The 13,090-nt window shown below is 51.5% G+C and overlaps 5 protein-coding genes across 5 annotated transcripts; 3 read left to right on the top strand and 2 right to left on the bottom strand.

Annotated features, from left to right (window-relative positions):
- Positions 1 to 211: 211 nt before the first annotated feature.
- Positions 212 to 1,833, bottom strand: BJY04DRAFT_214157 (putative tRNA-specific adenosine-34 deaminase subunit Tad3; the record flags this gene model as incomplete). The annotated part of the gene is made up of 3 exons (XM_073715140.1): positions 212 to 1,580; positions 1,633 to 1,684; positions 1,737 to 1,833. The coding sequence occupies 3 exons, from the start codon at positions 1,831 to 1,833 to the stop codon at positions 212 to 214; spliced, it is 1,518 nt and encodes a 505-aa protein (XP_073575778.1).
- A 248-nt stretch (positions 1,834 to 2,081) lies between these two features.
- phoB (regulatory cyclin phoB) lies at positions 2,082 to 3,977 on the bottom strand. The gene has a single exon (XM_073709924.1). The coding sequence runs from the start codon at positions 3,661 to 3,663 to the stop codon at positions 2,479 to 2,481; it is 1,185 nt and encodes a 394-aa protein (XP_073575779.1). The 5' UTR covers positions 3,664 to 3,977; the 3' UTR covers positions 2,082 to 2,478.
- A 952-nt stretch (positions 3,978 to 4,929) lies between these two features.
- Positions 4,930 to 8,295, top strand: BJY04DRAFT_119838 (armadillo repeat protein). The gene is made up of 2 exons (XM_073708314.1): positions 4,930 to 5,349; positions 5,396 to 8,295. The coding sequence occupies exons 1-2, from the start codon at positions 5,049 to 5,051 to the stop codon at positions 8,131 to 8,133; spliced, it is 3,039 nt and encodes a 1,012-aa protein (XP_073575780.1). The 5' UTR covers positions 4,930 to 5,048; the 3' UTR covers positions 8,134 to 8,295.
- On the top strand, positions 8,248 to 9,799 carry BJY04DRAFT_119835 (putative fructosamine-3-kinase). The gene is made up of 2 exons (XM_073708313.1): positions 8,248 to 9,400; positions 9,455 to 9,799. Exons 1-2 carry the CDS (start codon positions 8,457 to 8,459, stop codon positions 9,546 to 9,548), a joined length of 1,038 nt encoding a protein of 345 aa, XP_073575781.1. The 5' UTR covers positions 8,248 to 8,456; the 3' UTR covers positions 9,549 to 9,799.
- Positions 9,800 to 10,511: 712 nt separating this feature from the next.
- BJY04DRAFT_119845 (putative cyclin) lies at positions 10,512 to 12,100 on the top strand. Its single transcript, XM_073708315.1, has 5 exons — positions 10,512 to 10,796; positions 10,858 to 10,939; positions 10,988 to 11,116; positions 11,171 to 11,498; positions 11,554 to 12,100. The coding sequence occupies exons 1-5, from the start codon at positions 10,570 to 10,572 to the stop codon at positions 12,003 to 12,005; spliced, it is 1,218 nt and encodes a 405-aa protein (XP_073575782.1). The 5' UTR covers positions 10,512 to 10,569; the 3' UTR covers positions 12,006 to 12,100.
- The last annotated feature ends 990 nt before the right edge of the window (positions 12,101 to 13,090 follow it).

A 13,090-nucleotide genomic window follows, 5' to 3' on the forward strand; every position in this document is an offset into this window, starting at 1 on the left:
TCTAGTGAGATGCGTTGGACAAATTCATTGAGTGCTAGAGGTATAGATATGACTGAGTCAACCAGGGCTAGAAAGTGATCGTGATACAGTCATGTCGGGTTCATATTGTCTAGCATATCTAATGCATATTCATCATGTAATGTTTTCAATGTTAGTACAATGTTCCAGCCCATACCCCGAGCGACAAACTCAATTAATGCAAAGCGCACACTCATGGGTAGAATGCAACTCCATCCTCTGCAACGGATGTATGCTCGCCTGTACCCTCTTCGACGAATTCGAACCCTAAAGCACGCCAGTTCAATTCCTTGCGCCAGTGTAGACCATAGTACAGTCGCTCCTGCTTCTCGCTCTTCTCTTCCCCGTGTGTCGCTGCTGCAACTGTCTCGCTGACCCCAGCGGCTTCCTCCATGGTTCGTTCAGACTCAGGTACAGGCACAGGTGAGATGACTGGCTCAGAAGCCAAGCCTCCGGTAACCATTCGTCCGGTCTGTGGATATATAATAGATCGAAAGCGTGAAAGGAGCAGGCCCATGCAGCAGCAGAGACATGGTTCGTGGGTCAGATACACGTCTAGATCAGTGCAGAGGTATCCGCCCTGGGAGCGAGGACGTATTCGAGATACCTGTGCGTTTTCTGTATTTGTTGATGTAGAGATGGGAACTGCCTGAGACTCATCATGACCGGTTTTCTGGTACTTCTCCGGGACCGGTGTGGCATCTTGTGATTCGACCTCAAGATCCGCAGTGAGGTCAGTTTGCGAAAGGAAATATGACTCCAACGGGGATAGTGACGGCTTGTCGGCTTCTGCATCGGGATCTCCGGCCCTTCTTTTGTACGCCACGATCTCGGCAGCACGCATGAGCGCATGAAGATCCGGCCCACCTTCGAGGTCCACGTCGTATATTTCCGTCGCAGGGTTTGGTCCTCCACTAGTATGCCGCTCCGCCACGGAGAGAGCTCCCGCTTCTGATCGAGAATATCGCGCGTCGCCAGCAACAGCAACGATCGCCTCCGACCACCGAGTCTCTAGATCGTCATCCGTTTCTAATATCCTCGACACAATATCTGGGTCAACAACCACCGCTCCAACCCTTCGTCCTCGCCCTGTCTGTTCTGCCTCCTCTGCCACCTTGCGTGCAAATGCAAGATACCGCCCTGCATCCGGCTGGATGAACTCGCGGGTACGATTCAGGGTCTGAACGGGTGGTGAAATTGTTGCACGTGCGGCCGCTGGATTGTATACGACCGGCCATATTTCCTTCGACCACTTATCCGCTTGTGCTGTGCCGAGCGGTGGTAACGTAGGGACTCTAATTGTGTGGAACTTCACCTGACCAGCAGGCTCGGATTGTGCATCGGAGGGGTTTTGTGGCGGTGGGACGAAAGGAGCGAGTAATTCTTGTAGACTTTCGATCTCTGGTAAAGGAGGAGAGATCAGGACGAAAATGGTCTGCGGGGAGGGATGATCACGTAGTAGGTTCGATCGTAGCGGTTCCGGGAGGTTAGTCTGCTTCGCGAATCGACGAAGGTGGTTCATAGGACGGGCGGGATCACGGGGAAAAGCTGCATCCAGAACTCTATAACAATTGCATTAGCTATCGGCAGGCACTGACGATGTGATTGACTGACTTGACGACTTTTGCGGCGCTCTTCACATTTACCCCCGCAACGTAGGCGTCGCCTGAACTGTCAGCACAAGATCATAGGAGCAGTCAAGAAAGCTGGTAGTGTACCGTATTCTTCGACCGGCTGGGTTTCCTGTACGGTCTTGATCGGGACCACCTCTCCAACAAGAGGGTGTACAGCCCTGATGACTCCCTGGATTTCCATAATCTGGCGGGGTGTGGAAACTTTACGGTTGTGGGAGGCGGGGAAGCCGGACGCTTGGATGGACGGACGGGAGTGACGAGAGCTGCTACAGCTTCTGCGCTATGTCATGTTCTTGAGGTCTAGGTCTGCGCATTCCTTTCCAGAAACAGACCCTTATCTCAAGAGAATGCAGCCAGAAGATTTCCCCGCCTAACCCTGTACCCTAAGACCTATGCCCTACTTTCAGAACCAGTTCACGTGACATCGTACGTCATGTTCTTTTACTGATACTTTTGTGACTCGAGAGGTATTTGAGACGGGTTAAGTAGATGCTCAATACACATAAAGATTTGAAAGGTTGTAAGAGTAGTGGTATATGAATGCGCAAATCAAATTACCACCCTGGAATTAACCTGAGAAACGCCGAACGAGAGGTGTACAAGACTGACTGGATATTGGTAAACACGATAGAGGGCGAAATGCTTCAGTAAACAAGTAATGTCAAATAAAACGCCAATAATAAACAACCACCACACTGGCTCGCAGCCAAGTGCTCTAATGCAAGCCAACTCCATGTCACGTATCTGTGCTACGGACCGAATGCCCGTTATTCAAACGCCTGAGATCATAGTGGAACTAAAGAAATACAAGTTCGGGGCCTGATGATCACGTGCTGGACTGGATTTCGTAGCCATCGCACCGTTCCGCTAAGCTTTGGTAATAGTCGTTGAGCACCTCCGGTTGGGGCACAATACGCCATTCCACTCGAAAGAGGAACTCGAGTTCGAGGAGAGCCAGCTCATTCAAGCTAATTCCTCCCACGCGCGAGTATGTCTTGTTGGTCCAGAAGCTGTCACTGAGGCCCTTGGAGGCAACGGTGGCGCTGGTAATCAAGAACCGGTGGATCGTCAAGCTCGAAACGGTAAAGGAGGGATAGAGTGCACAAAGCCGGTCAATATAGTACACCATGCTGAGAAGAATCGGAGGCGACAAGGTGGCGTGGGTCGTCAATCGTTGCAGGTAGTCATGGACGGAAATGCGAGGCGGTGACCGTGAGTGAAAACGAGTCAATCCACCTTGTTTAAGGGGTATTTTATCATTATACCGGATCAGCTCCAAGAGCATGCTCGAGATAAGGACCACAAGGTCTTTGGGATTAGCAAACTCATAACGAGTCGGGAGAATCTTGACCACAGGCTTGTCAGGGCGTGGCTTTTTTGAGAGGGAGCCTTCAGAATCGACAGCCCCCGCACCAGGTGCATCCTGGCTGGGAGTATCATTGGGGCTGTTGCGCTTGTTGGTCCCTGAGCTGCTGTTCGGTGCGGGCATCGGAGGAGCCAGCGAGGATTGAAGCGGAGCGACTGGATTGGAAGGAGCAGACGCAGGCACATCGAGGGGTTCCGAGGGACCGTTACTGGGAGGAGGGACAGAATTCGGGAGGGCGGCGTTAGGACCGGAGGCAGCAGCAGAGAGAGCCGCTTGCGAGACAGGGACGCTAATTCCGCCCTCAAGGGAAACCTGTCCAGCGGACATACCGCCGCCAGGACGATCCCCTGAGGGCCCGGCGGGAGAGGTGGAGGAGACGGAGTGTCGTCTCAAAGCCAGGCGGAGCTCTTCAATGGCAACACGTGAGGAGCGGGGAGTGAAAGGACTATTAGGCGCGGCAGACCGGTCGGCGGCAGATTCATAGTGCTGATTACCAGTATGATAGCCAAAAGCAGCGGGCGTCGACGACAAGCGACGCGTGAAGGAAGACGAACATGGAGAAAGAGGAGGGTGGGCAGCTGTGGAGGTCGGGGGAGAGGAGGGAGAAGGGCGAAGGGCGGAAGGCGAGGGCGAAGAAACTAACATCTCCGCCCAACAGCTTCACCACGTGGGCGCAGGATTGATCGAGGGTGCTGGAGAGTTGCAGATGCTGTGAAACCCAAGTCCGGTACTATTGCTTGTTGAATGGAGCACAGACGCATCGTGAGAACACAAAAGTCTGGGCTTCAAGGAGTGACAAAGAGATGGACAGACTGCCAAATCCAAGAATTCAACTCTCAAGAGTCAAGCAGAAGAAAGTCCAACAGAAAACACACCTGACCATGTGCCCGCTCGGATTTTGAAGCCTCTGCACAGTCTAGTCGCCGGCTGTCACGTCCGTACCGTATCGCTGTTCGGTCGAGGCTTTTTGGCGTCTAGAGCGGCTTTTCCGGCCAATGGAAATGCCCAATGCCAAGCGATAACGGAAAGATCGGGCGATTCAACGACCTGATACGGCTCGGTTACGGAAAGATTACCATCGCAGCGCCCGGCGAAGAGTACAAAGTCAGCCACTGTGGGCCGGGACTTGTCGGAGGCTGTCGTCATTGGAGATTCCCAGCGAATGCCAATGGTTCGAGGTGCTCAAGACTCCATTTGCTGCGCTGAAACCAAGGAACAGGAAGATTTTGACACACAAAGTTAGACTCTAGGAGTCTACCCCTGGGCCCAGAGGCGCAAAGCCGTCCTCTGTGCGATCAGACCTTCCCGGATGGCTTGCCTAGTTGCAATTCGAGTCGCCGGAAGAGCCTGCAGAGGTTGGCGGCAATTCTTGTTATCAGATCATTATCTACTGTCATTACCAGAACCAGACAAGATAGAGATCTAGAGATTCTAGACTACCCCTTTAATCATGCAGAGTATCAGCGGCCCTGCAAAAATAATCTGCAGGCCGATTCGGATCCATAAGGCTGGATCACATGACTGCTTGCCCACCATGGGAAATTCTGGAAAACGGCGAAGTCATGTGCCTTGCATCATGTGACTATCACATGATAAGCTGCCGAATGCGGTAAAGCAGAAGTCGAAGGCGCCAAGGCCGAGCTCATGGAGTGACGCTCCAAGTGCTCAGAATGAGCTGGCCCAATTTCATGCCACTGCTATCTTTTTCTATGTTTTCAGTCTGGCGTTTTCTACTGGATAGATAGGCGCATTTTTATAATACGACTGTTTGGACTTGTTAATCCTGCTTAACTGTTTCTTCTTCCGACCCCGTACAAGCTCCGACCTCCACCCCGGAATCGCAACGGCCGGCGGCCATCGTCGACTTCACTCCGCATCTTCTCAGGACCATCATCTTGCACCACACCAACATCCCCATTTGCACTCAGATCGGCCCCTCAGAGTTATAATCGCTCGACGAATACTGAAGAAACTTGCTATTGCCGGACAATAACTCCCTCCAGCTCCCCCAAAGGGCGGTGATTTAAACCATGACTCGTGCGGTGACGCCGCCTATCCTGCTCCAGCTACAAAATGCGGATACTTTGTCTTCACAGGCTGCCGCTCTCCGCGACCTTAAGAACGAGACGATTGGCCATGATCAGCGCAAGGAGGCTTGGGTCCGGTTGGGGCTGATCCCTATACTGGCTAATATTCTTGCGGCCCGGAATCTCGGCGGACGGAGTGCAGAGGGGAAGACTGGCTATAAATACCGCGAACTGTCTGGCTCGAAGGAAGAGGCGGACGATGCTTGCTTGCAGGCAATCATCCTTCTTGGGAGCTTAGCACAAGGTATGGGGAAGTGTGCCCTACCTCATAACTCACTAACGTCGCATAGGAGGCGCGCCATTTTTATCCCCCATTCTCTCGAGCAACGTCCTTCCAATTCTCCTGTCAATACTATCATCCGACGACTGCCCTACCTCTTTTGTTCTGCCTATCCTCCGGATTTTGAACAGTGTGGCCGATCGGCTACCCCTGCAAACTCAACAACAGTGGCCGAAAGATACTCGCTTGGCGGACCTTCTTTTTTCATCCAAACACATTTCTTGCATGACTCGGATCCTTGGGCAAGACTATAGCACCCACTCCCGGTTGGCGTCAATCGAATTAGCTGCTGGTCTCATTGGGAAGCTCTGCACCGAAGAGGGCCACAAGGCAGTTCTGGCGGATTGCGGCGTATTGGATGCTTTAGCAGTCAAGGTTGCGTCTTTTATAGTTGCGCAAGGGTTCGTTTTTCCTGGTGCGGAACAACATATGGAAGACCCCGGGGCCCTGGGCTCGTTACCCTCGCCTGCACCTCGGAATGCTAAGCTCGCGCCCATCCTTCGCGCCGTAACAATCATTATCGAACACTCGAAGTGGCGGGCAGAACACTTTCTTTCATCGCCTGGAATAGTGACTGTCTTTCCCAGACAAGTGCCGGATTTCTCGCCCTCGGATATTAAGAAAGGTCCTTGGGGTTCAACGTATCTCTCAGGCACAGCAGTCCCACGCCACCTCGGGGCCTCGCCGCTGGAGTATCTTCTTCCCTCAGTGCCACTATCTCAGCTCAAGCCGTCCACGAGCGCAACCAACTTTCCGCCTCTGGGCCAATACTCACAACACCGCCGCCACAGCCACTCATTTCCTACACCCCTATCCACCTTCGATGCGCCGACTGACGATGATGAAAACCCTGTTGTACCATGGCTCTTGTACCTAGTTCGTGCGGAGAACGGCATGACTCGTCTGATGGCTGCCCGCTTTGTCACCGTGCTGTGCCGTCTAGGGTTTACCAAAAAGCACAGGGTCTCGATGCTCTGCTATGTGCTGATTCCAATTCTTCTTCGCATGCTTGACAAGGACAACGATTCTTCTGGCGATGATGGCGTTCAGTACGGTGGGCTTATCTCATCCACCAAACGTATTAAGGAAGAGGCTCCCGGTGTACTCGCGACCCTGGTGATTGACGACCAGGAATTGCAGAAGCATGCGGTTGAGGGAGATGCCATTAAACGTTTGTCTCAACTTCTTAAGGAAACATATAATCCGATCAATGAGACCGTACGGTCGATGTGGCACGCAGAGGGTGAAGAAGCAAACGAAGGGTTAGATACAAACGCGCCGGAGTGCCAATTAGGCTCATCTGGATACTCACCAACGCACTGCCATACTATGCGATTCCGAGAGAATATTCTCAAGGCACTTGCTGCGCTAGTGCCTTTTAAGGACGAATATCGCAAGGCTGTTTGTGAAAATGGGGTTGTTCCGTATATTATTGATTCGCTCAAGCCACGTCCAAGCGATGTACCCGCAGAGCCTGCAAACTCAACAACCACAATTGTTGAGGGAAATCCGACGCCGACTCTCCTGGCTGCCTGTGGTGCAGCCCGGATGCTTACACGCTCTGTAAGTGTCCTCAGAACGAGCTTGATTGACGCTGGCGTCTCGACTCCTCTTTTCGTTCTCATTCGACATCCGGACATTGAGGTGCAGATTGCAGCTACCTCTGTCATCTGTAATCTTGCCCTAGACTTTAGTCCGATGAAAGAGGTAACTTTTACTCCTTACAGTATAGCTTCACTACTAATATGGCTTCAGGCAATAATATCCGCTGAAATCCTTCCCATACTGTGCGAACATGCACACTCTTCCAACACCAAACTACGCATTGAATCACTGTGGGCGCTAAAACATGTCGCTTACAATTCGACAAACGACGTGAAAATTAAGATCATCGAAGGCCTACGCCCCGATTGGATCAAACAAGTCATTACTCAGGACCCAACAAGCGTTTTAGCTAAACGAGGACTGGACGACGAGATGGATAGCAGCACGCCAGGTGGAATGAGCCGAGCTAATTCGGCGGGAGAGCGGGTCGATCTCTTGAATCCAGTTGCCGACCTACAAGAAGCAGACGAGGACATGAAGGTGACCGACCCTATGCCATCGTCTAAAGTCAGCCTAGAGATGTTTCTCCCCGATGCCACTCGGCGACGCAAACTTGCGTTGCACGGCGATCTCGACCAGACCACTCAGGCTCGCCAGGACGACATTGCAGTGCAAGAGCAGACTCTAGATTTGCTACGCAACGTGGTCTGCGGTCCCGGTGCGTCGGAGATGATTGATTACCTCTTTAAGGAGATTGGTCAAGACCTGTTACTGGACGCTTTAGCGGATAAACTGCGTCCTCGCTCTATTCAACTCCCACACCGGCGCGAGTCGCCAAACCACCGCGCTTTGCAGGTTCCGACCGAGATCCTTGTCGCAGTCACTTTCTTTATCATTCATCTTGCAGCGGGTCTTCCGTGGCATCGGCAGCTTCTTGTCTCACACCGTGATCTTCTTCGCTATTTAATGAGCTACTTCCACCACAGCCACCGCGACGTCCGAACCAACTGTGTGTGGGTGGTAATCAACCTCACATACGAAGACGACGCCAGCGACCGAGACGGCTGCCGAGAGCGAGCTCTCAAACTGCGATCAGTTGGGGTGTTTGATCGACTGGCTAGCCTGGAGCACGATCAGGATCTGGACGTTCGAGAGCGGACGAAAACGGCACTGCATCTGCTGAATCAGTTGACTCACTCCTAGCGATTTCTGTAGATTATGCTATTATTCTGATGCTGTGATGTATATTGCGCCAAGTACTGGCAATCAACGACATTTGAATGTACAAAATATCTGACTTGCAGCTTCATGCATGTTCCATGCGCCCATGGTGTCTAGGACTCTACCCGGATATTATCTTATCGGATATTATCTTATCGATAAGAGATTGCCCTGACGAAAACGTCATACCCCTGCCATGCCTTATTCTGCCAGACACTGTTGTCAATCAATCTTCTTGACAACTTCTCCACGACTACCGAACATAATCTCTAGAGAAATCTCGTACCCGTATCAGAATTACAAAGATGGCACCTGTTCCGCCCTCCATCCTCCGCGCCCTCCACATCACCGACCCTACCCAAGCAACCCTCTCAACAGGAAACCTCGGCTCCGGATTCACAACAACAGGCACAATCAAAGCCAGCATCCCAGCAGAAGACGGCTCCGGAACCACCGAACGCAAATACTTCATCAAAACCTCCTCCTCCGGCACCGCCGCAAAGGAAATGTTCCAGGGCGAACACGAGTCCCTCAACGCCATTGCCTCTGCAGTTCCTGGTTTCTGTCCGAGGGGTATAGCATGGGGTGCTCTTGACGATGATGACAGCGGAAACGAGAAGAAAAGCTACTTTCTCGTCACGGAATTCTTGAATCTCGGCGGCGGAGGAAAAAGGGGTGGGCCTTCCCTTGCGCAGCGACTGGGGAAATTACATTCGATTCCTGCGCCGAAGGATCCGGAGAGCGGGAAGGCGATATTTGGGTTCCCTGTTCCGACGTTTTGCGGGGATACGAAGCAGCCTAATAAGTATCATGCATCTTGGGCGGACTTCTATGCGAATGAACGCCTCTTGACTATCCTTGCTACCTCTGAGGAGCGGAATGGGAAGGATGCGGAGTTGAGGGATCTTGTTCAGAAGACGGCGGATGTTGTTGTTCCTGCACTACTGGGTGATGATCATCTAGGGTATGATAAGGACGGGCAGGGGAAGGGGATTGTGCCTGTTGTTGTGCATGGGGACTTGTGGAGTGGGAATGCTGATCGGGGGTTCATTGACCAAGGGAGTGGGGATGAGGAGGTTGGGGATGTGGTTTTTGACTCGTCGGCATGCTATGCGCATAATGAATTTGAGTTGGGGATCATGAAGATGTTTGGCGGGTTTGGGAGTGCTTTTTTTAGTGAGTATCATAAGGTCGTGCCGAAGACGGAGCCGGTGGGGGAGTATGAGGATCGGGTGAGGTTGTATGAGTTGTGAGTTTGCATTTCTTTAGTTTCTCGTGGAGCTGTAGTGGCTGACTGTGGCAGGTATCATCATCTAAATCACCATGCGATCTTCGGGGCCGGGTATAAGTCAGGGGCAGTTTCCATAATGGAGAAGTTTTTGAAGAAGTATAGTTAGGGTGGAAGTATATATTTAGGGTGGTGAGAGGTCTTAAACCTCCAATCGTAGCCACAAATTCATTCAAGCTTTTACGGAGAAGCTCTGAATATGCACTCCTTCCATAGACGGTACCTATGGATGCTAAATTGTTTTAGTGTTTCTTCCTTTGGTATACATACTCCAAGTCACATGTGGACTATTTCAACTCCGATGATAACCATCGCATTGGTTTCGGGTCATGACAATGAAAACCATGGAATACTCTGCGCACTAACACTGGGATCGTTCGCAGAGGGTCATTGATCGAGGGCACTAGATGACTCTAGAAAATATATCACGCCACTTGGTAGGCAGAGGGGTGTATTGTCCCAGGCTGCAGTAATCACGTGGAAGCTGCAGCCCAGGTGGGTAAAGGAGTGAGGCAAACCTCCTCACAACACCAACTCTAAGTCTAAGATTCAGATATGAAAAGCTCATCAACAGGCCTTGAGATATGGCAGTCAACATCACGCCTCCCAACAGCTCTGTTGAGCCCTCCTTAACATCTCCCTCGACTGACAAAGTATCTCTTTCGCGGGCAGCAGAGGTTATCCGCATCCTTGAAAAATATTCTTGCGGTTTTCCACATGGCCAATTATTTTCCAAGTAGAGCACTTTCCAGAACCCAGACCCCGCTTTCAGTGTAATAATCTCAATCGCTGCATATGTGCTTGTGCTCAGCCACGCTCTCAGTGTTTGTGATCCGTTCTAGGGCTTCTTTCAGCTTCTTCCCTTGTTGTTGGCTTCGGTAGAAGGGTCTTTGGACCTTCTGTTGGCTCTATACATGTCATACAGGAAAGAATAACAGCGGCGAGGGGGATAGTGTTGTAGTATCATTAGAGGACTGCGATCTATAACCCGGCACGGATCAACCATCAACCTTGCCGCAGTCACGTGCCTCTTCCCGAGCTCCGCAAGAAAGCAGCAATGCGATCCAACTCTCCGCCAACCACTTCACGAAAACCCATTCGACGGGTGATTGCTCGCTTTGCCTTTCAGAATGGCCCCCGAACAGAAGTCAGACCCCAAGCCGCAATCTGGATCCGAGTCTGCCGCCCCCGATCTACCTACAATCCACCCGTCCTTCATCCAGGTCGCCAAGCCGTACATCTTCGAGCAAACGATCCAAAAATGTATGACCGCCATGGACGTCGACCCTAGGCGCGAGGAGTCGTTGAGACTGCAGGGTGTTACTTGGATTGATAATGTGCGGCGGGCGCTGAATCTGTACGTGCTCGCTATAATTTTTGAATTCTCAATGCAGTCGGGGCTGACGCGCATCGTCTAGGCCGATTCGGACGTTTAACACGGCAGTCGTATACTATCACAAGTTTCGCCTGGTGCACCATTTGGGCGAATATAACAACATGGTACTTACAGCTTCTGATCCCGCGTCTGACTCGAAACTGACTCTCCAGGACGCCGCCGCCGCCTCGCTCTTTGTCGCCTGCAAAATCGAGGACACGCTTAAAAAGTCGCGTGAGATTCTATGCGCATCATATAACCTGAAACTATCACAGTCGGAGCACATCTCCTCAGATAACGGGGTACATTCTCTTGACCATAGTGCCTTCGGCTTCCACTGACAGTGTATCTTCTAGGTCCTCGACGACGCTGCGCGCGGCATTATCGGCCTCGAAAGACTGATGCTCGAAAGCTCCGGCTTCGATTTTCGCACACGTCATCCACAAAAGACACTCATTAAACTCGCTAGAAAATACGGACTCGCACCACAGTCGGAGGTATCGAATGTCGCATACCGGATATCGCAGGATCTATACCGCACCTTTGTGCCGCTGAAACAGACAACATCGACAATGGCTTTCAGCTGTCTTGAGCTTGCGGGGAGACTTCTGGAGAAACGAATTGAGGCTGTTGAGCGAGGGACAGATTATCCACAGTGGCAGACGAGTCGAGAGGAGGTTATGGGTTTGTAACCTAAGGTTTCTAACAAATTGTCCGTGGTATGCTGACTGGCTAACAGAAACCCTCCTTGACCTCCTCGAACTATACACACACAACCGCTCCGCAACAACCGTCGGCCCCCATTTTCCCGCCGACCGCTTTTTGACCGTCCGCATTCCCCTCAACAAAGAAGTAGAAGAGCACAGACTTCCTCGGTACACGCATTCCCAATCAGAAACAACTTCTCATTCTCATCATGACGACAAACACAGCAAGGACTCCCGCCAGAACGGCCCGACAACAAACGGCTCATCAGCAAAAGCCGAGAAGGAGAAAACAGACCCTGCTACTGGCCGTATCCCGCACCCTCTTATCCCTGCTACTGCGAATGGAGAGCGACTAGTAAAGGGCGAGAAGGGGCAGAATGCGGCAGTCAGGTTTATCGTTGATTCCGAGTATGCAGAGGCGGAGAAGGCGAGGGTTGCGCAGTATTTCCGGGTGGAGATGGAGGAGTATGAGGTTGAAGAGTGAGAAGGTTCAACGGGTCTTACCCTTCTCTTCTCCTATCAAGAGAGGATTCGTTGACAACGACGCGTTCATCCACGCTCATAGTCATGTTCTCAAACATACCCTCAACAGAGACTCGGCGTCCTGGAGTTTGAATTCGACAAATCACGGGAAAAACAGGCAACTGATCCCTTACCCGTCTGCTGCACGTCACCTATACGGGAACCGAATCTTTTTCAACGTAAGCACACAAGGGTCTCAACTTAGCATAGGGATTCGACTTGAATCCAGCTCTGACACTCCATCGACTGGTCGCAATCTCACCATGTCCTTCTGTTGCTCTCCTCATACGCAAGAAGCAACCGCAGTCAGCCATTTGTTTATTAGATCAGAATCACTCTGGCGCTGACCCCTAGGACGTCCTCCCCTGAAGGCGCTAACCGAATCATCAAAGCTAGACACGGTTCGTCCCAGACTAGTCCGAGTCAAACCATGTCACGATTGTCAAATGTTAACTAGCCCCTCTGCTCTACGCAGCAGAGCAAGGGCAAAACGCAACCCCAAGATATAGACGGCCGGCTACACTAGCTAGCTAGCAAAGAATATATAGCACAAATAAATCACCATATAGAGATCCTCGATGTCTTAAGGGAAAAGGGACAAAGCAGATGAAATAGATTAAGAAAATTCGGTACCTAGGAATACGGCTCATAGTTGCCTCCGACCACGACCAAGTTCACTCAGAAACCATCGATTCCTCCAACGCTCGATAGGTAATGGATTCAAGTCCCTCAACCTAGCGCAAAGCGTCCACCAACAGGACACGCATGCCTAGCACGCCTCGTTGAGAATACTCTCGTAATCTACTGAGCGACTGCAACAAAAACAAAGGTCAATAGAAATCAACAGAAACTTTACCTACCCTCCAGACTCATTCTCCACCTACTGTGAGTAATTGCGGCATGATCATCGTCATCGTACATCGTGCGCGGCCCATCCCGACAATGCCTGAGCAGGGCTCACGTAGGGCTGACACTGCATTCTTGACCACCGCGAGGGGTTGTGTTGATTTGATTGTGTGGGTAAACTCGAGATATTTTTCATTTAAT

Source organism: Aspergillus karnatakaensis, assembly GCF_047715665.1.
Source record: "Aspergillus karnatakaensis strain CBS 102800 unplaced genomic scaffold BJY04scaffold_5, whole genome shotgun sequence".
Classification (NCBI taxonomy): domain Eukaryota; kingdom Fungi; phylum Ascomycota; class Eurotiomycetes; order Eurotiales; family Aspergillaceae; genus Aspergillus; species Aspergillus karnatakaensis.

Excerpts from the sequence above, each read along its gene's own strand:
- phoB (XM_073709924.1), bottom strand. The coding sequence starts at position 3,663 with ATGTTAGTTTCTTCGCCCTCGCCTTCCGCCCTTCGCCCTTCTCCCTCC.
- BJY04DRAFT_119838 (XM_073708314.1), top strand. The coding sequence starts at position 5,049 with ATGACTCGTGCGGTGACGCCGCCTATCCTGCTCCAGCTACAAAATGCG. Across the intron at positions 5,350-5,395 it reads TCTTGGGAGCTTAGCACAAG|GAGGCGCGCCATTTTTATCC; the intron begins GTATGGGGAAGT and ends AACGTCGCATAG.
- BJY04DRAFT_119835 (XM_073708313.1), top strand. The coding sequence starts at position 8,457 with ATGGCACCTGTTCCGCCCTCCATCCTCCGCGCCCTCCACATCACCGAC. Across the intron at positions 9,401-9,454 it reads CGGGTGAGGTTGTATGAGTT|GTATCATCATCTAAATCACC; the intron begins GTGAGTTTGCAT and ends TGACTGTGGCAG.
- BJY04DRAFT_119845 (XM_073708315.1), top strand. The coding sequence starts at position 10,570 with ATGGCCCCCGAACAGAAGTCAGACCCCAAGCCGCAATCTGGATCCGAG. Across the intron at positions 10,797-10,857 it reads GTGCGGCGGGCGCTGAATCT|GCCGATTCGGACGTTTAACA; the intron begins GTACGTGCTCGC and ends CGCATCGTCTAG. Across the intron at positions 10,940-10,987 it reads TGGGCGAATATAACAACATG|GACGCCGCCGCCGCCTCGCT; the intron begins GTACTTACAGCT and ends CTGACTCTCCAG.